General features: G+C 36.1%; 1 protein-coding gene across 5 annotated transcripts in view; it reads left to right on the top strand.

Moving 5' to 3' along the window:
* ADGRL3 (adhesion G protein-coupled receptor L3) overlaps window positions 1-26093 on the top strand; it is an 872689-nt gene that overhangs the window by 302815 nt on the left and 543781 nt on the right. For all 5 annotated transcript variants that reach the window (XM_060012458.1, XM_060012453.1, XM_060012455.1 and 2 more), the window contains one exon: window positions 10109-10312. In XM_060012458.1, the coding sequence (XP_059868441.1) occupies window positions 10109-10312 (204 nt within the window). The remainder of the gene's footprint in view (window positions 1-10108; window positions 10313-26093) is intronic.

Raw genomic sequence — 26093 nt, 5'->3', positions numbered from 1 at the left:
TCATTTAACTTAATAATTTTAAAATTTATTTATATCATAGCATGTATCAGTAGTTAATTCTTTTATTGTTTCCAAATAACAATCTATTGTATGAATATACCACATTATATTTATTAGTTGATGGAAATTTAGATTATTCCTACTTTTTGGCTAATTTGTGTGTTGCTGTTATGAAAACTCATGTACAAGTTTTTGTGTGGACATGTTTTCACTTCTTGGGTATACACCTAGGAATTGGATTGCTGAGTCATGATAACTATATTTAGCATTTTGAGGAACTGCTAAACTATATTCCAGAGTAGTTGCACAGTTATACATTCCAAACGGCAGTATGAGGGTTCTCGCATTCTCACTCGCACTTGTTATTGTCTGTCCTTTTTCTTTTAGGCATTCTAGTAAAGATGAAGTAGTATCTCATTGTAGTTTTTTTCTTTTTTTTGACAAACTGAATTAATTTTTTTTTAATTTTTGCTATATAGTAGGTCCTTTTTGTTTATCTGTTTTAAATATAGTAGTGTGTACACGTCAGTCCTAAACTCCCAGTCTTGATTTGTATTTCTTTAATGAATAATGTTGAGCTTCTTTTCATGTACTCATTGGCCATTTGTATTACTTACTTGAAGAAATATTATTTAATCATTTCTCAATTTTTATTGTTGATTTGTAAGCTTTCTTAAATATCGTTTTTAGAAAATACCACAGGATATCAAAGTTGTAATACATTTAGATTTAAGAATGCTTTAGACTGCATTTTTTAAAAGAGGCTTTTTGCCTTGATTTAGCCACTTAAATCTCATCTATTTTAAATTCACTTTGAAATCATATATCGCTTGTCTAGCCCCACTCCATCTCCTCTTTTGCTTACATATTTGATTCCTAAAAATAATTCATTAATCTGCTTTCTTTTTATGATGGCAAAAACTAGTAATTGACAATGATTGAAACTTTATTCTGAGATGTGAACTGTATAGTGGTGAATTATACACAAAACAGCAAGGTAATTCATTGGGTTCTTCTATTTAGTTTCCAATTACTCCTCCTTAAGAAAATAGTAAAGAACATTAAACTTTAATTGTAGTGGCCAGAAATGTTTCTGTTTTTGTTCTAGTCTGAATTCTTGTCCTTCCAGATTCTGGAAATCCCCCCTTTTTACATTTTTTTTGTATCATTGCTCAATTATATTATAAATATTGAGTATTTTATTTCCATAGACTCGTTTTCTCTGATATGTTCTACAAACAACTCAATACCTCTTTTAATTCATCTCAAGAAATTTAGGCAATTTGTTGTGTCTCTCTGTCAAATCTACATATTTTAATTAGTGTCCTCTGGACTCACTCATATCACATCTTTAAACAAACAAACAGAAAAAGATGAGAAATGGAAAAGGACCTGAGGTTCTATATGGAAAGGATCCTAGTAAACTTGCACTATTTCAGCCCATTGGGCATATCTGAAATAGTACGATTTGGGGAGAAAAGATTAGGAGAAAACTAAATAAAGATAATGATTTATAAATGTTAATACTGTGAACAGCTCCTACAGTTTCAAGGAACCCTGAATAAAGGAAGATGTCAGTATTTAGAAAGTAATACTTAAACGAAGCCCAGAAACTGAAATTTAGAGTATTATTCAATCTAAACTGCTTTAGAATCCTAATTTGCATGGTTCTATTGAATGAAGTAGACGGATTTCAAGCCTTAGAGTCTAATTCCAATTCTATTACTTCCAAGAAACATGACCTTAACCAATTTGAATCACAGTTTCTTTATTTATTAAAGGAGTAATTAGGCCTACTTGTTATAGTATGAGGATTAAGTAAAATAATGTATAGAAAGGCCCAAAGCCTCACACATTTAATCCTGTGAAAATGTGGTCATTAAAACATACCTTTAGGAATTAGAACTAAAAACCAAATGACCTGGATAGTAAGCAAAATTTAAAATACAACATCTTGGGTCACTTACTTTCCATAGTGGTTTTCAAAGACTGCATTGTATATTCTTAATCCCCAAATGTGACAGTTTCTCTAATTATGAGCCTACACATTTGTACACACATTCCATCATTATATTCAGGACTTACCCACTGGACTGTAACTAAGTCTTTAATGAGTTACTAATGAACATCTTAAGCTTAGATCAGCAAAAAATAAAAAAGTTAGAGTGTTGAAAAGCTATTCATAGTTAAGCCTGTTGCTTTTAATTAGACTATAAGCCCAATCAAATTTCCTGTCTTCACTATTCTTCCCAGGTTTGAAGGAATTGAATAACGAGTGACAGATGTACCCTTACTTTGATATTATTAGTTTAATGTGAAGTTAAAGGGGATAAATACATTGAGCTAAATTAGAGAAATCATTGCTTATTAAATACAAAGATAAAATAATATGCAAAATTAAAATAGCATTTTACGATTCATTTTTTTCTTGGACCCAGATGACTTCAAAACCGATTAATTTTGTTGTTGCATTAAGAAATAACAGATGACATGGGGAAAAAATATCCAGATATGATTAGACCATGTAGAGGAAAAAAACCCCTCTATATTTATAAAAGAAAAAACAGCTTTCACACCTTACTTCTCTCCAGGCTGTTAGAGATACTAGGAGAGTAGTGATCATAGACACTACCTGAATTAGATTACGACTATTCTTTTCTGTAGCACTTGTTACAAATCAACATCGTGGTGACTATTTAGCAATGATCCTTTTCAAAAAAATTCCTTTTGATAGTGAAGTTGGTGAAACCATGCAAACTTTAAGGGCACATGATTTAATAATGCAGACAGATAATACATAAAATTCAAAGCAACAGGCTGGTATGATGCTCCCTCCAAGGAACACTACATATTTGCTTAAAAGGATGCCTTTTATATTAGTCACAATGGCTCAGGCCAGTGGGAAGAGCTGTGATAGCCCAGATGTTTTATGGGTTACAGGCTGTTGTTAGAGGCAGGCTTGTTGTCGTGGCTCTGCACAAAGATTAAAAACCACTATGCCGATTTTTAAAAGTAGGTGTCCAATAATAATTACACTCTGTGTATATATCACCAACATAATATAATCGATTGTTTTGACCTGTGAGCCTGTTAACATATCAGCTTTCTTGGGAACCAGCATTTAGGCCTTCATTTGTATGTGTATTGAAGAGGGGGTGGAGGGGTAAAAGTCTCTTATTACCAAAAAAAAAGTAGATAAAAAGTTTTCATTTTCTCAACTACTTTCAGAGATGCCAGTTATGGTTAACTTAGGATGGGGGGAAAGAACTCGCTAATGAGACAGATCTCTGTCAAAATATGTATGGTTTTGCTGTTCTTTTCCCACATGTCGAGTACAATTGGCAACGTGATTAAGAAAAGTGCCCCATTACTACAGTTATAAAGATTTTTAAAGAAATTATTTACAACATTCTGAAAGCACGTTTTCTATACCATTAAAATTTTAATATCCTTTAAGAGGGGAGTAGAGGGAGGGAAGTTAAAAGAAAATCCGTATTTTCCAAAGAATAAATTCCAGAATTTTTCTTTTGTTATTATGAATTGAAATCTGTTTGCATTATGTTTACAAAGAGGCAGGTGTTTTTAGTTTGGAAAAAAAAAGCTATTAGTTATCACTCTTCTGAGGAACAAGATATGTAATAGGCATTTTATTTAATTCGAACGAAAATAATGTCTTTTTGTCAGAAACTGATTTTTTTTTTTTTTACAAATTTACATCAATAGCAAAAATCTTACTCTGCTTACTCATTTTAAGAAATGTTTGAGATATTTACATTACAATATTGCAATCTAGGCAACCATTACAATGAATAAGCCACAATTTTTCTTCTATGTTTAAAACATGGAAGATGCCATACATGAAAGACAATTTAAAAAAATCTTTTAGGGCTTCCCTGGTGGCACAGTGGTTGAGAGTCGGCCTGCCGATGCAGGGGACACGGGTTCGTGCCCCGGTCCGGGAAGATCCCACATGCCGCGGAGCGGCTGGACCCGTGAGCCATGGCTGCTAAGCCTGTGCGTCCGGAGCCTGTGCTCCGCAATGGGAGAGGCCACAACAGTGAAAGGCCCGCGTACCGCAAAATAAAAAAATAAAAATAAAAATAATCTTTTAATGTTGTTTCTTTTGTTTTTTAACACTAGGAATTAAGTTTCCCTTTAGCTTTATTCATAACAAGTGTTTGCTTCTTCCACTAGTCTCAGGATGTCTTATATAGCTTTCATAACTTGACTGTTCAGTCTTCTGGTGAAAGTTTAGCCATATTATATTTTCTTTTACTGAAACAGCTATGTTGTAGAAAAGGAGAGCGAGGAACCCAGTCTGAAGGGAAAATTGCTTGCCCGCACGGGACATACCAACGCTTCATAAAACAGTTCAGCCCAGAGAAGGAGTCTGTTGAGTTAAATTGAATAATATTCGCGTATACTATGAAGGTTGCTTCATCATACATAGGTAGACAATTCATCACTTCGGAGCCATTTTCTTGTAAGACCCAGAATTAAGTCAGATTTTTCTCTGTGTTAGAACTTCCATGATGTAATTTCTATTTGGTGGCATCCTTAGTCAGGTGCTTGAATTGGAACTTTTATGACAGTTGTTAGAGATTACTACCCAGCCTAGAAAGGAATTTTGCAGCTGTTCACATGCACTTCTAGGGAGAAATCAGGAGAGTAGTAATTTATTTATATGGCCAAAATGAAGGTGCTGGGAGAAAGGTAGAGCCTTTCAGGTATGCAAAAGGAAGCAGAATTGGAAAATGACCTTTACTTATAAGAAAAGAAATGAAAGCAGTAGTCTGTCTCCCTTTCTCTCTCTTTTCCCTCCTGCTTCCTCCCACCCCTTCCTCCCTCTCTCTATACATAAATAGATATAGTTATAGATATGGGACTGAATTGGATTAGATATTCTGTATCAATCATTTGTTGTTATAAGTATTTCAATATGATTTCTAGCATTTATGTAGCACTTTGCGGTTAGCTGAACACTTTTGCACACAATAGCTCAGCGAATACTCACAACAATCCCTTGAATCATGGGTAGTAGGCTCAGTAATTTTAAGATGAACAAATATACTTGGAACCGTCAATCTAATGATGCAGTGACATTTCAAATAGTTGTTAGAAGAGAAACTCAAATCAAAATTCCTTAACCAGCTCATGGAGACTTCTTCCAAAGGCATTTTAATAACCTACTGAGAATTGCCTTATTTTGTAGACCTGTGATTTAAATTAGAAATAAACCAACCAAATCAGCGTATAGGAGAATGAGCTAGAAACAAAAGAAGAAAACAAAAGAAGTAAAGTTTGTAAAGTTTGATTTAAGGAAAGCAGTATTGTATTTGCTTAAACCTTGGAAATAAAAAGGAAATCAAGATTTTAAATGTTTAGAAGATTTAAATTTTAATTTAAAAGTAGATATAAAATTTTAGATTTTAGTAGAGAACAGAAGGGAAATAGTGTGAAATTTGGTGCTGATTATATACATAGTGAATAGTTTAGAATAATCATGGGAAGCATGATACCGGGAATGTCATTTGGAAAGCCTGAGCAGTAGGGGAAAGAATTTCCTGTTAAGAAGGATAATTTGAACAAAGGATTTGGCAGGTACATATAGAGAATAAGTTTTGTATTCAAGAGATAATAGTGAAAGGCAGAATTGAATATGTAGGTTAGGATCATAGCTATAATTACAGTACATACATTACAGTACAGTTAAACCCTGTAAGGCTCATAATTAGCTAATTATTAAAAAGATATGGTAAACTATTACCCCAAAACACAAAGACGAATGACTCGTGAATATGAATGTTAAATCACATGTAACTCTGATAAATAACACTCTGATGAGGTCTTGTTGTAAGCATTTCTCTCTCCTTAGAAACATCTTAGTACTGCAGCCCATTGCTATGTCTAGATTCCAGGCTCCTATTATGATCAATAGATGTTTGGAGGAAGAAGCTGAATAATTGAATTACATCGCTACTCACCTAAGGTGAACAAGAAAATAGAAGCAGTTGAAATTGGTTAGAAACTATGCTTATTTAGTATTTTTATTAATTATAAATCAGTTTTGATCTCTGAAGGCATATATTATTGAAATCTGATATTTTAATATTTATTTCAATTATAAGCTCCACAGATAATATGAAAACTCTGGTACCACCATCATGAATACTTTACCTCTTACATGCTCATTATTTTTCCTTTTCTTCTTGCCTCATATTTACCCACAGCCAATATTCAGGAACTTTGATACTCTGATGGCCTTTGATGTTTGGAGACTACACTTAAACATAGTGGAAATATTTTGATCATTTCAGTAGGTTGTGAAATATTAATGTTTATATTTCATTCTTGCCCACTAGGAAAGCAGAATCAAAGTGTTTAAATAGTAAAAATATCTGAATATGAATTAATTATGTGGACAATTTAAGTATGGCAATAATTTACATTACTTATGATGAACTTTTAATATTATTAATGATAAAAGCAACTCACATTTTAAAAAAATTAGTGTGTCCCTCTTTTAAAAAAATGAAATCTGAATCAGATATGTAATTTTTAAAGAAGTTAAGAATGAAGTTTTTCTCTCTTTGAAGAAGGATAGAAAGAAAGAAGAACAAGATGTATTGGCCTCATCGTTACTTCCTGCCCTGGAACCAAAATTACCTTTGAGACATCCTAAAATTACATACAACAAAGTTTGAAAATGTGGTCTCAAGTAGAGATGGGTGTGGAGCATAAGAGGGATACCTTCCAAGTACAGATAATGTTACAACATTGTGGGGTATTTTTTCATAGTTAATTTGAAAAAAACCTTTCCCTTATGAATCTGGAGAAGAAAAGAGACATTCAGGATGTGAAGGCTATCTTCAGATATCTGAAGACAAATGCCTTCTAGGAGTAGCTTGATATGTTTTGCACATAGCCCATTTGTATCAAATTTAGACAAGTGGATGGAGAAGCCAGAGTATAGATATCACACCTTTTTCAACATGAGGAAGAACCTGCTGCTTCAAATGGGATTGGGTGGCCCAAGAACAGAGTGAGTTTGTGATCACTGTCTCCTTGTGTGAAACTTGGAGATTTTTAGCAGGGATTCTCTAAGGGTTATCTATTGTGTGAGTTGAATAATTCTTTCCAGACTTGAGATTCAGTGCTTTTAATGGAATACCAGACTTACAACAGTGATGTTTATCTTGAAGATTTATTTTTATAATAGCTTCAGGAAGAAAAATTAGATTTATATTTATACTTGAGTAAGTATTTCCCCAGAATTTATATAATACCTTAAGTATAACATATACAATATTTTTTAAAACAAAAATTAAGATTTTGGCTCTGTTCTAACAAGCCTTCTCCATGTGGGCAGTGTAACGTCCCCTCCACTTTTGCTTCCAGTGGTCTGTGACTCTGGTTTCCTTTAATAGAGATGGTCAGTTTAAAGGAGAGGCTGATCTATAGACATATAAGATAATCCAGCTTCATGGAACACCTTGGAGTCTCATCTCCTTTAACTTATGAGTAAAAGTCTACTTAACTTCCTGGTATTTTTATTTTCCTCAGTCTTACCACATGGAATTATTTTGTTCTTTGATCCAGATTTATTCTTTCTAGGTCCCTAGACTTTGCTTTCTGGTTATAGTTCAAACATTTTTGTCTATTTCTTGTTTAAGCTGAGATTCTTTCATTTAATGCAGGCACTATTATATTTTTCAACTGATGGTGATTCCACTCTATACATTTTAAATCAATTATAATTCTCTGCCTACTCTAGCAATTGACCTTTCCTGAAATAATCTCTAATTCAGTAGAGGTCATTATTCCTATGTCTTTTTCCCTATCCTGCCCTAGTCTTTTTTTCCCAGGAGCTTTATTCAGTATCTTAAACAGATGGTTGATTGTCCCCAAACTAAAAGCCTTACCCAGGTTTACAAAGCCCATGATCTGGCTGTTACTTACCTTTCTGATCTCATTCCAGATTACTCTTCTCCCAGTCCACTATATACAGCTTCATTGGCCATTGTGCAATTTCTTGATCAGACCAAGGTGGTTCCAGCCTGAGGCCTTTGCAGCAGGCTGCAATGCTCTTTACTCCTGAGTTTTGTATGACTAGCAACTACCAATATTTTGATATCTCAGTTTAAATTTTACTCCCATAGATATGTCTTCCATAAAAACCTAAACAGAGTAGCCTTTACATATTACCCTACTTAAACTTTCTATGGTTTACTCATATCTATATTGTATTAAAATTATTTATGTATTTGCATTATTCTCCATCTCCCGCACAAGAATGGGTGATTCATTAAAGTAGGTATGTTATCTGTTTTGTTCACCAAAATCTCGAGCACTTAGAAAAGGACCTGGCATATAATGGGAAATCAAAGCATATTTGTTGAATGAATGAACAAGTAAATGCATGTTCCATCACTCCGAATGTCCTTATATGTTAATTTGGCTGAGGGTGAAATCTTTCAACTTTATTATAACTGAAGCTTGCAAGATAAATAATAGCTTTATAATCTTTTCCTAATTTCCTTCCATAGAGCAGTAAAAAAGGTGTTAGCAAAAACATACCTGCATATATTCATGTAAAAATAATAAAAAATTAGACACATTGTCATTTTGGATAACAAAGAGAATGATATTTTGGAAGTTAAAAGATCAGAAAAGATGCCACTGGAGGTAATTATTTAGAGATTTTAATTTTCACAGTTTTTTTGGTCTTAAAACTTGTTTCCTTCTTTGACACCTTTTCATTCACATGAACTATCAAAATAGCACTCAGATTACCTCTTGCCTAGATATTTTAGTACACTTTATAATGAGTTTAAATAAAAATGTTGTTTAAGGGTGATGCCTTAAAGTTATATTCTAAACTTTTTCATTGTAGATGGATTGTTTGACAGATTTCTTAATATAATTTTTATTTTCTATAAGAGCTGTATCATTTGTTGTGATTTGGAGGAGAACATGTTTTTCACTCTTAATTTGCAAATATTTTATATATCAAGAAATTGTAGCGGTACTTTATAAACTTCCCGTGTTAGAAAGATGATCTAAAGTTCTCTTGCTTTATCGAATTTCTTAGTTTCTCTCCTGACTATTGAATGGTAGCCCTATAGCATTATTATCATGTTTTTAATATGCATGTTATAATGTTAAAAATAATTATGTAAAGCAAAATCTTCTTCCTTGTAAAGTCTTTTTCTTTCTGTTAATAGAAACATTTTCATTATCACTCCTATTTATTACACTAGTTGCAATTAGTGTAGAGGAATATGTATCTGTACCAATTCACCAAAAAAACAAAATCCTGTACTTATATTGTTCTGTTTTTCATATCGTATAATGTATGACTGTTTTGTGAATATTAAAAAATAGTCATGTTTGTGCAATTTTATTTTTTCATTATTGTCTTGGTCTTCCATATTTATTCATTTATGTAATATGTACCATTTGTCAGTAAAATCACTGTGTATGTAAATGGCAAAAATGTATGTATATCCTTTTCACCCTAATGTCCATCACAGACCTTAATATAGCATCTTTCCAAAAAGGTTAAGTGACCCGAAACATATAAATAAATATAAAACAATCCATGTAAGTGTAACAGTACAGCAAACGAAACTAATAAAAAGAAAACCTCTCTGAAACTTTCTTCACCCATTACTTTATCAAGCTTTTCATGTGTAAATATTTAGTTCAATAACCAGTATTTTTATTGACACAGATATTAGTGCCCATAAATTATAACAGAATGCTGTGAATCTTTAACAAATATAAATAATCTTTATAGTTTTTCAGGTAGCTCTCTCTGCTTTCAATAATTATATTTAATTTTTAAATTATTGTTAGGAATTAGGATGAGGTTTTTTGCTTACTTAAGATTGTGATTAACTAGGACAGAGTTATACAGTCAGTATCACACTAGCGACTAGGAGATACGATGTCCTCAGCTCCAGGGTTGTCTGTGGGGCCTGGGGTGGTGGAGTCCTGGGCCTATGGCCTGCAGCAGAGAGCAGCCTGGGAATAGCCCCTAGCAGGGCTCCTCTGAGGCCGGCCTGAGCTGAGCGGAGTCTGATGGTGCGCCCTGCGGTCCCCGCAGGTGGCAAGCACAGTGAGCGACATCCAGCCCTTGCTGCTCCACTGCGACATGCTGAGCGCAGCCCAGGAGGCGCTCTACCTCCCAGACATCTCCTTCAGCAGCCAGCTGCGGAGCGCGCCACTGCTCATCGTGGACAAGGGCCCCGTGGAGCTGCCAGAGGAGTTCGTGGTCCAGGTGCCCAAGGAGCTCAGATCTCAGCCCAAGGTGCGGCCAGCGGTGGGAAAAGAGGGCTGCGGGTGGCTGGGCAGGGGCTCCTGGGAGGCGCAGCCTCAGGCAGTGGCCCAAGTGTGTCTTCTCATATACTTAGTCTCTGCATCCACTCATAGTGGCTGATGTTTGCGCCCACTGATATCCTGATCTGTTGTTGAACAATGCATGCCTGTTCTACATTAGAGCCTCATCACTATCTCAGAACGTTTGACTTTAAATTTCTGATTGGATTTGAAATATTTTTGCATTATCACAGGAAGTTTACAATTACTCTTAGTGACAATGTCAATGGTTGTAAAATTTGAATGGTTGTAAAAGACATGTTTTAACATTTCTGATCATCTGCTTGTTTGAAATAAAATTCACATCAGTGGAAACTACCAAGATTTTTGAGGAGATTATGGTGAAAACATCTTGGTTAGGAATTGTGTATAGTCATCTAAAGCATAAAACCTGATAGAAAAGTGATTTTTACACAAGCAACCTAATTTTCTTATGAAAATGTTGGAAAGTGCTTTATTTATAATATTATCTCTGCAGCTGGCAAGTACAGTGAGTGACATCCAGCCCTTGAAGTTCCAGTGAGGAATATTATACAATATTTGTACAAAATTCAATACTGTTCTTTTCCTCAATACTTTGTGTGTATACTTTTTACCTTTATGTAATATTTAGGCAATATAATTTTTCTTTTTACTCACCAAACTCAATACAGGCACTCTTATCCCTCTAATTTCCCTCAGGGAATATAATATGTATAATGTAATATAATATAACATCATAATATACAAGTATTATATAATATTTATATGTTTATTAAGTATATAATTATATAAATATTATATTTGTAATTTTCTTTGTGTCTGCAGCATGAAAAAGGCTGAGAAGCATTTGGCAGGTGGAACCATGAGTATCAAGCCTTGTTCCAAAACACACTCACCTCTCCTATAGCATAATTTAATAATTATACAGGAAATACTGGCAAAGGAACATGAAATGCCACTATATTAGCTGAGCTTATCTTCTAAGCCCCATTACAGAAATCCCTGGTAAAATAAGTTGGAATACTGTGTTTTAGTTCAGGGACTAAGGTTAATGCATCACCCTTTGATCAATTTGAGATTTAAGAGACCTGTGAAATTTAAACCTAACTCTTCAGTTACTGCAGCCACATAAAAAGAGTGTGTGGTGACTTTCACACTCACAGTGGCTCTGTCCACTCAGTCACATTGTTCAATCAGTGGCCTAGAATCTTTCAGTTCAGATTAGCATTTCTTCCCTAGTGGTGATGATTGGGGGGCAGTGGTGGTGGGTAAGTGCATATGTTTCTACAGAAGCATGTAGAATTGACTCCAGTGTGTTTGGAAAAATCAGGTAAAATGTATGGTAAACATTCCTTAAGAACTACATTTTTTTCTTTTCTGTTTTGCTTTGCATTACCATTTCAAACCTGAAATTCTCTAAATTGGGTGCAGTTACATTTTTCACAAAATGTGCTTCAGCAATCACAAAGTTTTCATAATATTGGCTTTTAATTTATATTGTAAAATAGTAATATGAAATTAATATTATTTAATTTGCCCAATGCATATATGTTCATCAGTTTCTAGTACTATTGAAGAAGTCTAGAAATGAATTTTAATTTTTGAGTAGATGTTATAAATGTTTAAATCAGCAACTATAACATAAACACACACACATACACACACACACACACAAACACCTGCTGGCAATTCTGTCTTGTGACAAAAATTTAGAATAGCAGTCAATTAGAATAGTTTTTCCTATAGTACTTTTACTAAGATGTTGGCTGAATTTTTACATTCCCCCACTTTTATAGCTTAATAAGATTTTTCTATATTACGGGCTTTTACTTTTTGCCACATATGTGGCAGATTACAGTGTAGTAATGGGATTAAGTCAGGTTTTCTATCAACTTATAAATAGGAAAATTGTATTCTATTCTGTTTTGGACAAAGACAAAAATGAGGGTACAAGGTAACCTTTACGTGATCTTGTAAATGAAGACTGATGTAAATGTCATGTGATTTAAAAGGAGCCTACAGAATCATGTTAATCTGTTATGATGAGGCCATACTTTTTGAAAGTTGCTTTTGTGCAAAAGTAATTTTATCAGTGAGATAGAGAACAACTGAAGGTCATCTTAAATGTTCCCTATAGAAAGAATAAAGAAAGTGAAGTAAATATTACAGGGGCATACTCTTTTTTGATATAGACGATAGTACATACAGCTAGAACACTTGGACCGTTATTAAAAATGAAATTAAAATGGGAGATACCACATTACCTTGAGTTCTTCAAATTGAAAAGACATGAAGAATTCAAACTAGAAAATGTCAATGAACTCCAGCTTCCTTCCTTCCTCCCTCTGTCTTTCTAAAACAAAAGCAACAGTATGTTATAGAAACAAGATAATTTAAGATTTAGAAAAATCAGAAAAAAATGGAAATAATGAGGACGGATACTAATGCAGTCTTTGATTGGAAAATAAAATTGTGATTACTTTGAAAAAGTTAATCGGGCTTCCCTGGTGGCGCAGTGGTTGAGAGTCCGCCTGCTGATTCAGGGAACACGGGTTCGTGTCCCGGTTCGGGAAGATCCCACATGCCGCGGAGCGGCTGGGCCCGTGAGCCATGGCCGCTGAGCCTGCGCGTCCGGAGCCTGTGCTCCGCAACGGGAGAGGCCACAACAGTGAGAGGCCCGCGTACCGCAAAAAAAAAAAAAAAAAAAAACAGTTAACCTCTATTTGTTCTATCGATAGCCAAACAAGCAAATAGAAACCCAATACACACAGCCTTAACAATATAACAAAAACCCTTTTATTTGTTTGAAATTAAACTTTGCCCCTTTTTTCCCCTTTACATTCATTTGACTTCAGATAGCTAATAGCAGTTCTTGAGAGTTAATGAGTGTTTGGATTCACAGGAATTAGGACTTCACAGTAGAGCAGCAAAGCATGAAGAATTAAAAAACATTGTTCTCAGAAGACCTTTTTCTGTTTAGCGTACTAAGGCAGAAGAAAGTCTGAGGGCAGATTGCACAGTTAATGACTAGATATCACGACATTTCCTTGAAGCTAAAGGAATGTTGATGTGTTTTTTATCAGCATTTTCCTTGCTTTAATTGTGATTTTCATGCAGATGCTTAAAAAGTTCATTGAGATGATCTACAAATAACCCTCCTGAAAGCCATACGTACAGTATGCAGGGCTCATACAAGTGTTCTCTCAGAGTACAGCTAAAGCATTTCAATCCTGACAAGTCATAAAAACTCTATCTACCCTGTGCTCATTTTTTTTTAACATCTTTATTGGAGTATAATTGTTTACAATGATGTGTTAGTTTCTGCTTTATAACAAAGTGAATCAGCTATACATATACATATATCCCCATATCTCCTCCCTCTTGCGTCTCCCTCCCACCCTCCCTATCCCACCCCTGTAGGTGGTCACAAAGCACTGAGCTGATCTACCTTTGAGATGTGGCTGCTTCCCACTAGCTATCTGTTTTACATTTGATATTACATATAAGTCCATGCCACTCTCTCACTTCGGCCCAGCTTACCCATCCCCCTCCCCATGTCCTCAAGTCCGTGCTCTACGTCTGCATCTTTATTCCTGTCCTGACCTAGGTTCTTCAGAACGATTTATTTTTTAGATTCCATATATATGTGTTAGCATACCATATTTGTTTTTCTCTTTCTGACTTACTTCACTCTATAGGAGAGACTCTAGGTCCATCCACCTCACTACAAATAACTCAATTTCGTTTCTTTTTATGGCTGAGTAATATTCTATTGTATATATATGCCACATCTTCTTTATCCATTCGTCTGTTGATGGACACTTAGGTTGCTTCCGTGTCCTGGCTACTGTAAATAGAGCTGCAGTGAACATTGTGGTACGTGACTCTTTTTGAATGATGGTTTTCTCAGGGTATATGCCCAGTAGTGTGATCGCTGGGTCGTATGGTAGCTCTATTTTTAGTTTTTTAAGGAACCTGCATACTGTTCTCTATAGTGGCTGTATCAATTCACATTCCCACCAACAGTGCATGAGGGTTCCCTTTTCTCCACACCCTCTCCAGCATTTATTGTTTGTAGATGTTTTGATGATGGCCATTTTGACAGGTGTGAGGTGATACCTAATTCTGGTTTTGATTTGCATTTCTCTAATGGTTAGTGATATTGAGAATCCTTTCGTGTGTTTGTTGGCAGTCTGTATATCTTCTTTGGAGAAATGTCAATTTAGGTCTTCTGCCCATTTTTGGATACGGTTGTTTGTTTTTTTGATATTGAGCTGCATGAGCTGCTTGTAAATTTTGGAGATTAATCCTTTGTCAGTTGCTTCATTTGTAAATATTTTCTCCGATTCTGAGGGTGGTCTTTTCGTCTGGTTTATGGTTTCCTTTGCTGTGCAAAAGCTTTTAAGTTTCATTAGGTCCCAATTATTTATTTTATTTTTTTTAATTTCCATTTCTCTAGGAGGTGGGTCAAAACGGATCTTTCTGTAATTTATGTCGTAGAGTGTTCTACCTATGTTTTCCTCTAAGAGGTTTACAGTGTCTGGCCTTATATTTACGTCTTTAATCTATTTTGAGTTTATTTTTGTTCCTGGTGTTAGGGAGTTTTCTAATTTCATTCTTTTACATGTAGCTGTCCAGTTTTCCCATCACCACTTATTGAACAGGCTGTCTTTTCTCCATTGTATATTCTTGCCTCCTTTATCAAAAATAAGGTGACAATATGTGCATGGGTTTATCTCTGGGCTTTCTATCCTGTTCCATTGATCTATATTTCTGTTTTTGTGCCAGTACCATACTGTCTTGATTACTGTAGCTTTGTAGTATAGTCTGAAGTCTGGGAGGCAGATTCCTCCAGCTCCATTTTTCTTTCTCAAGATTGCTTTGTCTACTTGGGGTGTTTTGTGTTTCCATACAAATGGTGCAATTTTTTTGTTCTATTTCTGTGAAAAATGCCATTGGTAGTTTGATAGGGATTGCATTGAATCTGTAGATCACTTTGGGAAGTATAGTCATTTTCACAATGTTGGTTCTTCCAATCCAAGAACATGGTATATCTCTCCATCTCTTTGTATCATCTTTAATTTCTTTCATCAGTGCCTTATTGTTTTTTGCATACAGGTCTTTTGTCTCCTTAGGTAAGTTTATTCCTAGGTATGTTATTCTGTTTGTTGCAATGGTAAATGGAAGTGTTTCCTTAATTTCTCTCAGATTTTTCATCATTAGTGTATAGGAACAAGAGATTTCTATGCATTAATTTTGTGTCCTGCTACTTTACAAAATTCATTGATTAGCTCTAGTAGTTTTCTAGTAGCCTCTTTAGGATTCTCTATGTATAGAATCATGTCGTCTGCAGACAGTGACAGCTTTAGTTTTTCTTTTCCAATTTAGATTTCTTTTATTTCTTTTTCTTCTCTGATGGCTGTGGCTAAAATTTCCAAAACTATGTTGAATAATAGTAGTGAGAGTGGACAACCCTGTCTTGTTCCTGATCTTAGAGGAAATGGCTTCAGTTTTTTACCATTGAGAACGATGTTGGCTGTGGGTTTATCATATATGGCCTTTATTACGTTAAGGTAAGTTCCCTCTATGCCTACTTTCTGGAGGGTTTTTATCATTAATTGGTGTTGAATTTTGTCAAAAGCTTTTTCTGCATTTATTGAGATGAACATATGGTTTTTCTCCTTCAATTTGTTAATATGGGGTATCACTTTATTTGTGTATATTGAAGAATCCTTGCATTCTGGGGTTAAACCCCACTTGATCATGGTGTATGATCCTTTCAATGTGTTGTTGGTTTCTGTTTGCTAGTATTTTGTTGAGGATTTTTGCATCTATCTTCATCAGTGATATTGGCCTGTAGTTTTCTTTCTTTGTGACATCTTTGGTTTTGATATCAGGGTGATGGTGGCCTCGTAGAATGAGTTTGGAAGTGTTTCTCCCTCTGCTATATTTTGGAAGAGTTTGAGAAGGATAGGTGTTACCCCTTCTTTAAATGTTTGATAGTATTCGCCTGTGAATCCGTCTGGTCCTTGGCTTTTGTTTGTTGGAAGATTTTTAATCACAGTTTCAATTTCAGTGCTTGTTATTGGTCTGTTTATATTTTCTGTGTCTTCCTGGTTCAGTATTGGAAGGTTGTGCTTTTCTAAGAATGAGTCCATTTCTTCCACGTTGTCCATTTTATTGGCATATAGTTGCTTGTAGTAATCTCTCATGATCCTTTGTATTTTTTGCATATTCTTTACTGGTGTTTATGATTTCTTTCCTTCTTCTAACTTTGGGGATGTTTGTTCTTCTTTCTCTGATTGCCTTAGATGTAAGGTTAGGTTGTTTATTTGAGATGTTTCTTTTTTCTTGAGGTAAGATTGTGTTGCTATAACCTTCCCTCTTAGGACTGCTTTTGCTGCATCCTATAGGTTTTGGGTCATCGTGTTTTCATTTTCATTTTTTTCTTGGTATTTTTTGATTTCCTCATTGTTTACTTCAGTGATCTTGGTTATTTAGTAGTTTATTGTTTAGCCTCCATGTGTTTGTATTTTTTACAGATTTTTTTTCCTGTTATTGATATCTAGTCTCATAGCGTTGTGCTTGGAAAAGATTCTGGGTATGATTTCAGTTTTTTTAAATTTACCGAGGCTTGATATATGACCCAAGTTATGATGTATCCTGGAGAATGTTTGATGAGCACTTGAGAGGAAAGTGTATTCTATTGTTTTTGGATGGAATGTCCTATAAATATCAATTAAGTCCCTCTGCTTTAATGTATCATTTAAAGCTTTTGTTTCCTTATTTATTTTCATTTTGGATAATCTGTCCAATCGTGAAAGTGGGGTGTGAGAGTCCCCTACTATGATTGTGTTGCTGTCGATTTCCCCTTTTATGGCTGTTAGCATTTGCCTTCTCTATTGAGGTACTCCTATATTGGGTGCATAAATATTTACAATTGTTATATCTTCTTCTTGGATTGATCCCTTGATCATTACGTAGTGTCCTTCTTTGTTTCTTGTAATAGTCTTTATTTTAAAGTCTATTTTGTCTGATATGAGAATTGCTACTCCAGCTTTCTTTTGATTTACACTTGCATCGGCTATCTTTTTCCATCCCCTCATTTTCAGTCTGTATGTGTCCGTAGGTCTTAAGTGGATCTCTTGTAGACAGCATATATATACGGGTCTTGTTTTTGTATCCATTCAGCCAGTCTATGTCTTTTGGTTGGAGCATTCAGTCCATTTACATTTAAGGTAGTTATCGATATTTATGTTCCCATTACCATTTTCTTAATTGTTTTGGGTTTGTTGTTGTAGTTCTTTTCCTTCTCTTGTGTTTCCTGCCTAGAGAAGTTCCTTTAGCATCTGTTGTAAAGCCGGTTTGGTGGTGCTGAATTCTCTTAGCTTTTGCTTGTCTGTAAAGGTTTTAATTTCTCCGTCGAATTGAATGAGATCCTTGCTGGGTAGAGTAATCTTGGTTGTAGGCTTTTTCCCTTTCAGCACTTTAAATATGTCCTGCCAGTCCCTTCTGGCTTGCAGAGTTTCTGCTGAAAGATCAGCTATTACCCTCATGGGGATTCCCTTGTATGTTATTTATTGCTTTTCCCTTTTTGGTTTTAATATTTTTTCTTTGTATTTAATTTTTGATACTTTGATTAACATGTGTCTTGGTGTGTTTTTCTTTGGATTTATCCTGTATGGGGCTCTCTGTGCTTCCTGGACTTGATTGACTATTTCCTTTCCTGTATTAGGGAAGTGTTCAACTATAATATCTTCAAATATTTTCTCAGTCCCTTTCTTTTTCTCTTCTTCTTCTGGAACCTGTATAATTCGAATGTTGGTGCATTTAATGTTGTTCCACATGTCTCTGAGACTGTCCTCAATGTTTTTCATTCTTTTTTGTTTATTCTGCTGTGTGGTAGTTATTTCCACTATTTTATCTTCCAGGTCATTTATCTGTTCTTCTGCCTCAGTTATTCTGCTATTGATTCCTTGTGGAGAATTTTTAATTTTATTTACTGTGTTGTTCATCATTGTTTGCTCTATAGTTCTTTCAGATCCTTGTCAAACATTTCTTACATTTTTCTCCATTCTATTTCCAAGATTTTGGATCAACTTCACTATCATTACTCTGAATTCTTTTTCATGTAGACTTCCTGTTTCCTCTTCATTTATTTGGTCTGGTGGGTTTTTACCTTGCTCCTTCATCTTGTGTGTTTTTCTGTCTTCTCGTTTTGCTTAACTTACTGTGTTTGGGGTCTCCTTTGCGCAGGCTGCAGGTTCGTAGTTCCCTTTGTTTTTGGTGTGTGCCCCCAGTGGCTAAAGTTGGTTCAGTGGCTTATGTAGGCTTCCTGGTGGAGGGGACTGGTGCCTGTGTTCTGGTGGATGAGACTGGTGCCTGTGTTCTGGTGGATGAGACTGGACCTTGTCTTTCTCGTGAGCAGGACCACATCCGGTGGTGTGTTTTGGGGTGTCTCTGACCTCGTTATGATTTTTGGCAGCCTCTCTGGTAATGGGTGGGGTTGTGTTCCTGTTTTGCTAGTTGTTTCACATAGGGTGTCCAGCATTGTAGCTTGCTGGTCGTTGAGTGGAGCTGGGTCTTATTGTTCAGATGGAGATCTCTGGGAGAGGTTTTGCCGTTTGATATTACGTGGATCTGGGAGGTCACTTGTCAACCAATGTCCTGAACTCAGCTCTCCCACCTTAGAGGCACAGGCCTGACACCTGGCCAGAACTACAAGATCCTGTCACCCACAAGGCCAGCTACGTGGCGAGTTTTTTGCCTTTTGGTAAGTCTGAGGTCTTCTGCCAGCATTCAGTAGGTGTTCTGTAGGAGTTGTTCCATATGTAGATGTATTTCTGATGTGTTTGTGTGGAGGAAGGTGATCTCCATGTCTTACTCGTCCTCCATCTTGAAGGTCTCCAGCTATTCTCACTGACCAAACATCTTCTCATACCGTTTACAGTAGCCATTTCCGCCTCTGTCCGAGGGCTTCACCGCTGCAAAGCTCATGGCTTTGGTCCTGTCTCTTTCAATGGTGCTGCCCGCTAGCCCTGGCCTCATTTTTTTTTTTTTTTTTTTGCGGTACTCGGGGCTCTCACTGCTGTGCCCCTCCCACCGCGCCGCCACGGAGCGCAGGCCCAGCGGCTACGGCCCACTGGCCCAGCGGCTCTGTGGCATGTGGGACCCTCCCGGACTGGGGCATGAACCCGTGTCCCCCGCATCGGCAGTCGGACCCCCAACCACTGAGCCACCAGGGAAGACCCTGTGCTCATTTTTTTTTTTTTTTTTTTTTTTTTTTTTTTTTTTTTTGCGGTACACGGGCCTCTCACTGTTATGGTGTCTCCCGTTGCGGAGCACAGGCTCCGGACGCGCAGGCTCAGCGGCCATGGCTCACGGGCCCAGCCACTCCGCGGCATGTGGGATCTTCCCGGACTGGGGCACGAACCCGTGTCCCCTGCATCGGCAGGCGGACTCTCAACCACTGCGCCACCAGGGAAGCTCCCTGTGCTCATTTTTAAGTGTACCTTTTGCAAGAGCCAAAATGCTTTTACAAGGGGCTTGTGTATTCTCTCAATCCTATTGGTGAATCACGTCCAACTCTGCCATCACTTTTTTTTTTCATTTTCTCCCATTCTTGGGTTTTTGTATTTATAAATTAGAATGCTTTTTTGGTAATTAAAGCAAGGAGAAACTCCATTTGATTTTTTTGTTGCATTACACAAATATCAGCCTTTAAAATTAGTCTGAATTATTAAATACTGGTGGTTCTTTCATTCATCCTTGCCCTCACTTATTTTTTCAATTTTAATTGAGTGCCGATGCATGCTGGGTACTACACTAAGTGGCAGGAAGGCAATGATGGAGAACTTATAATCTTCGATCTCTCAGTCAGCATTGGGAGTCAAAAATTGTACAGTGTGGCAAACATTTGCTAGAGGATACCTCTTCCCTGCACCCAAGGAGACAAGAGCTTTGTTTGTAAAATGGTGATTAACATATGCCTAGGGGTGTGTGTGTGTGTGTGTGTGTGTGTGTGTGTGTATTTGAGGGGGAATACTAACTGTAAGAGCACTATTTTAAGAATACATAATTCTTATGGAAATCTAAGGACACTCTTGAGTATTGGACCTTGGTTTGTCTCCTGTGGGCCTAGTTCTTCTCTGATTCTTCTCTTACTTCCCAACAGCTTTCTTTGCTCATTAACATTGTAAGTGACCACTAACCTGAATTGTATACCACTGCTCTTAGCCACAGCACTAACCAGCGACTGGCACTTGTTGTCTTGCCTTTAGGTTTGAATTTCCAAAAAGAGAATTTAATCCTCATTGGGTAAGGCCAATGTCCCTGATTTAATTATTCATGTCACTGGCCATCTCATGACCTAGGCCCACATAGAAGCAAGTTTGTGTAACAAAGAAGCAATACTGAGAATACCTTTTATAAAAGTGAGTATAAAGTACTATGGAGCATGTAGAGAGATTGTCAACCCTGTCTTGGAGGATCAGAGAAGATGCTTTTGAAGAAAAGTGCATTTAAGCTGGGACCCAACAGTCAAGTATTAGTTAGCCAAGCATAGAGGTAGAAGAAAGATACTATTATAGATAGGAAACAGTAGCACAAAGGCCTAGTTCAGTATGATTGGAACTTAACGTGTCCAAAGGATAATTTCTAGTTGTCAATCCAGAAATAATCTGGAGAAGATCAGGGTGGCATGATATAATGTTATGAGGAGTTCAGAATTTCTCTGATGGCAGTAAGGGAAAAATTAAGTTAATCTTAGAGGAATTAAGGGAGGAATGACCTGCCACCTCCATTTGAAGAATAAACTAGAGGCTTCAAGACTGGAAATGGGAGGTTATTCTTTTGATTCAGATAAAAAATGATGGTGGCACTGACTCTAGGAGTGAGTGACATTAGTGATAATGAGGACCAATTGACAGGAGTTAGAGATTCATTGGATAAGTGAGTAAGACAAAGGGAAAACCCAAAGAGTACCACCGAGTTTCTGACTTGAAAGGTTGTATGAAGAATGATCGTCTCACTGAGATAAGTAAGACAAGAAGAGGCACAGAGTATTGGTAAGGAATGATGGTGGTGTTACCCAAACATTTACAAATGATTTCTTCAACATACTCCTTTGAATAGAAACCCAACTTTCTGGTCCCAAATTTAAGAACACTTAACTTAAATATAATATATAAATCTATAAAAACATAGTTAAAAATGATGTTTGTTGAGCATGTTATTCTCATTAGAAAGAACAAAAATTATTATCATTCACTGTTAGGATTCTATTTTGGCTTAGGTGTGATAAGATTCTGCCACAAAAGATCATCTGCTAGGCTTTTCATTCAGTCCTTCCTTCTACTTCCCAATAATACCTAGCAGGGCTGTAGTGCAGCCAAGATTAGATTTGATTTTGAGCTCTCCTGTGTTCCCATGAAACAGCTGAAAGAATTCTTACTATATATGTTTTTTTCCAATGTATATTTTTCAGTACTATGGCAAGGAGACAAATTGAATGAGGTTAAGACAGTTGATCTGCAGGCCTAAGTATACTGGGCATTCATTCAGTTCTTAGTACGATGTTCCATGTCAAAATTTGGAAAGAAGTAGGAGACTAGTCTGCTCATATTTGGGCTCATTAACAGTGTAACATAGCACACAGTTTAATAAAATAATAACAAAAATAATCTTCATATGTCTTTTGAGAATGCCTCAGAAATGAATCTTTATTAATACTCTTGCCCAATTCAAACTGATTATTAAAATAGAATATCACTTGATGCCATTGTTAAGTGATACTTTATCTTAAGGAAATGTTGAATGTCCTCATTGGTTAAGAGTCTAGGAAAATAAAAGCTGCACTCCAAAAAATAAACACTTTTAAATTCATAGATCCAAGGCCACAGTTGCGGAACCCACCTAATTGTACATATGAAGGCATTATAATAAGCTGATAGAGGCAGGGAAAGGGTGGCAAAAGCTCATTTATTGGAATAATTGTAAGACAGTGATTTGGGAATGGAGCCAAGTCTTTAGTATACCATGAATTTACCAACATGATAGGGCAGGTCATGGACACTGGACTAAATAAGGAGCAGGAACCCTTTAAAACCTATGAGCCAAAACACATACATCCAGTAAATAAGATTAGTAGACAACACATTCTTCTCTTGCTTCAAGCTACCTCTCCACATGCCTTATCCTTCAGCCACATGGAAGTTCTAACAGTTTATTAAACAAACCATGTCCCCCCTTCCTTCCACATCTTTGGCAAGTGATAATATCTTTGCCGGTTGGAATGTCCTATACCACCTGAGTCCTCCTCAGCTCAGCTAAAAATTTGATGTAGGGTTGACTTGAATTGATTTTCCTCTGCCTGCATTCATCCTTAGCTCTATTCTTTTTTTTTTTTTTTTTTTTGCGGTACGCGGGCCTCTCACTGTTGTAGCCTCTCCCGTTGCGGAGCACAGGCTCCGGATGCGCAGGCTGAGCGGCCATGGCTCACGGGTCTAGCCGCTTCGCGGCATGTGGCATCTTCCCGGACCGGGGCACGAACCCGTGTCCCTTGCATCGGGAGGCAGACGCTCAACCACTGCGCCACCAGGGAAGCCCATTAGCTCTATTCTTGACCAAACAATTTCTATCCTCCTTCTGATTCTGAATTACAGTGGCCTGAAAGTTGTGTGTGTGCATTTGGTAAACAATTTCTCTTTACTTCCTTCTGGCTTTTATATTTTCATTTGATATAACTAATGATCATAGGAAAACCTGAGACTTTTTTACTCAATATGTTTTTAATAGTGTTATTTATATTGACTTTGATGAGTTATCCTTCTGGCATGTTCTCATGTTCTTATTCCCCTTACTCCCAGATTTTTGGAAAAGCTGGTTTTAATTTTGTTATAACATTACAGTCTGACGTGTATAGGTAAAGTCCAGCAATTCATGGGGAAGTAGAGAGATGAAAGAACTTGTAACAGAAGAACAGAGATTATTGTTTCTACAGCAATGGGAGCCCTCTGTTTTACAAGCTCAGCCTTTTGGATATAACTTACTGCAAGAGAATAATATAATATGGCCTTCGAAGTGCTGTTACCTTCTTGTTTTATATGACAATATAATATTGTTTCAGATAAAAACCCGTTCACATTTATTTGTGTCTTTCAGTGAGGTTTGCCAGTTTAGACAAAATGTCAGGTCTAATTGATACGCAAAATAAATTATTTGGACATCACCCTTTTGAATCTTTATATACTTAATATTATATGTTATTCAGGAAGGGTCAAAAGGAGAGAGGAGACGCCAGTCCATATGTCCTACCAACCTCCCAGAATCCTTCTCGCTGGAATCCATCTTGGCTGAGCGATATGCGTGCCACCAGGAAGGACCCTTAGTCAGTGATTGGCCAGAGACAACCCGGAAACTAATCCCATCACCATAAAACCCGAGACTTCAAGCCATGTGGCAGAGCAGTTCTCCTGGGTTCCCTTACCCTGCTGCTGTCCGCTAGGGCACCCCTTCCCATTAAAGACTCTTGTTTGTCAGCAAAAAAAAAAAGGGAAAAAATTATATGTTTATGTGGGAAGAAGGATAATAGGTTAATAGGCATTTAGGGAAATAGGTAAAATATTGAGGTTAAAAGACAATAATAAACTTTTCAGCTCTAAACATGATTTTAAAACATTTTTTTAGGATCTTGTTCCTTTCCCAAATGGTATAAACACCAGAATGATGTATCCAGTTGAAAATAAATGTGTTAGTGAGTTTGGCCTTCAGGTATTTTCAGGAAAATGTGATAAACTCTTTTGTTTCTATTGGCATAAATTACAAATTATTTTCCCTTTCCATCTGAGAAGTAAAATTTGAGTAGCTTTTCAAAATGCTTATGGAAATTATATTTTTCACCATTACATTTTTCTTGTTACAAAGGATATTACTAATGGAAAATGGATGCTAAACCTTAACATTCTGGCCAAAAAATGATTTAATTAGGAATATATAAGTCGTTTCATTAATTCATTACTTGAGTGTCTGCCACATAATAATAATTGTGTATATGTTCCAAAGAACCAAATTTTACCCTACCAGTCACAGATGCTTTTCAGAATAAATTAGTTAATTACTAGAAAATCTTTTCCTTTTTCTTTTGTTTCCCTTCAACTCAAACAATGTGTGGTAGTAAAAGAGATCTGAAGTATATCCCAGATACAGAGAGGAAACTTCCATTATATTTATAGAAGCCTTAACCTCAAATTAAGATGAAAGGGGAGAGCAGAGCAGGTGTTGTTTTGCATAGAACATCTTACTTTCATAGACTGGCTTACGTCTGTGTTTTCAGATTTTGCATTATTCATATAGGTCTCCAGTACAGCAGTGCAAAAATTTGGCCAGGCACTCTAATTTATACTTTCTCTCTTTCATATGTATAGTTAAGAAAATTGATGATTCTCCCTCTCCCCCAGCTATTACTTCCTAAAGAAGCAATTTCTTTTTCTTGGCTATAGACATATCTTTAACTCTTCATTTTTTTTTGTTTTAATTGCTACAGAGAAGGTAGTAGTATAGAATTATTGTTACTCCATGAGCTTTGGAGTCTGACAGATTTGGGTTCATTCTCAGCTTTACTGTTTATTAACTGTCTTAACCAAGGCTAAGGACTTACATTTAAAAAACTTTGTTAACTCATCTGTAGAGTGTGATAATAAAAGTACATGCATTGTTGTGATGATTAAGCATATGTGAATATATTAAAATGATTAAACTCATAGTTTTTGAAACCTAGTATGTGTTACCTACTACGATTTACCCTTTTTTTTGGCTTTCTGTTTTTTAGTAATCATATCAGAGATATGTAATGGAAGATCCATGAAGAATTTTCACTGAATTTATTTAGTTACTTGTTAATATTTTTGTTTAGGTTTGGGAAGAGACAAAGTTCTGTAATAAAATACTGGCTTTATATTTTTGTCACAATCATGGGTTTCTAGCTTAGGGAACTGAACATTGAGTATAAATGTTTAGGAGAGAAAATAATTTAATTTACTTTACATATTTCCTGTGCCTATAATGCACATAGAACCCTCCATAGTGCTGTTTTTTCTTCAAGGACTTACAGTCTGTTGCTGGTAACAGAGAGAATAGAAAAACCAGTAGGCATTTGACTCAATGATTTGGTGAAATGTGGTATCATACAAATGCTGAAGTATTTTATTTTATTTTTTATTAATTTTTATTGGCGTATAGTTGCTTTACAATGTTTTCTTAGTTTCTGCTGTACAGCAAAGTGAATCAGCTCTAGGTATATATATATATCCCTCTTTTTTGGATTTCCTTCCAATTTAGGTCACCACAGAGTACTGAGTAGAGTTCCCTGTGCTATACAGTATAATCTCATTAGTTATCTATTTTATACATAATAGTATATATATGTCAATCCCAATCTCCCAATTCATCCCATCCCCCCCTCCCCTCCTTAGTATCCATATGTTTTTTCTCTACATCTGTGTCTCTCTGCTTTGCAGATAAGTTCATCTGTATTACTTTTCTGGATTCCATATATATGCGATATTATATATTTGTTTTTTCTCCTTCTGACTTACATCACTCTGTATGACAGTCTCTAGGTACATCCACATCTCTGCAAATGGCACAATTTCATTCCTTTTTATGGCTGAGTAATATTCCATTGTATATATGTACCACATCTTCTTTATCCATTCCTCTGTTGATGGACATTT

Source organism: Delphinus delphis, chromosome 5 (assembly GCF_949987515.2).
Source record: "Delphinus delphis chromosome 5, mDelDel1.2, whole genome shotgun sequence".
In the NCBI taxonomy this organism is placed as follows: domain Eukaryota; kingdom Metazoa; phylum Chordata; class Mammalia; order Artiodactyla; family Delphinidae; genus Delphinus; species Delphinus delphis.
The sequence above is the reverse complement of the archived record's forward strand: the minus strand, read 5'-3'. Positions and strand labels throughout refer to the sequence as shown.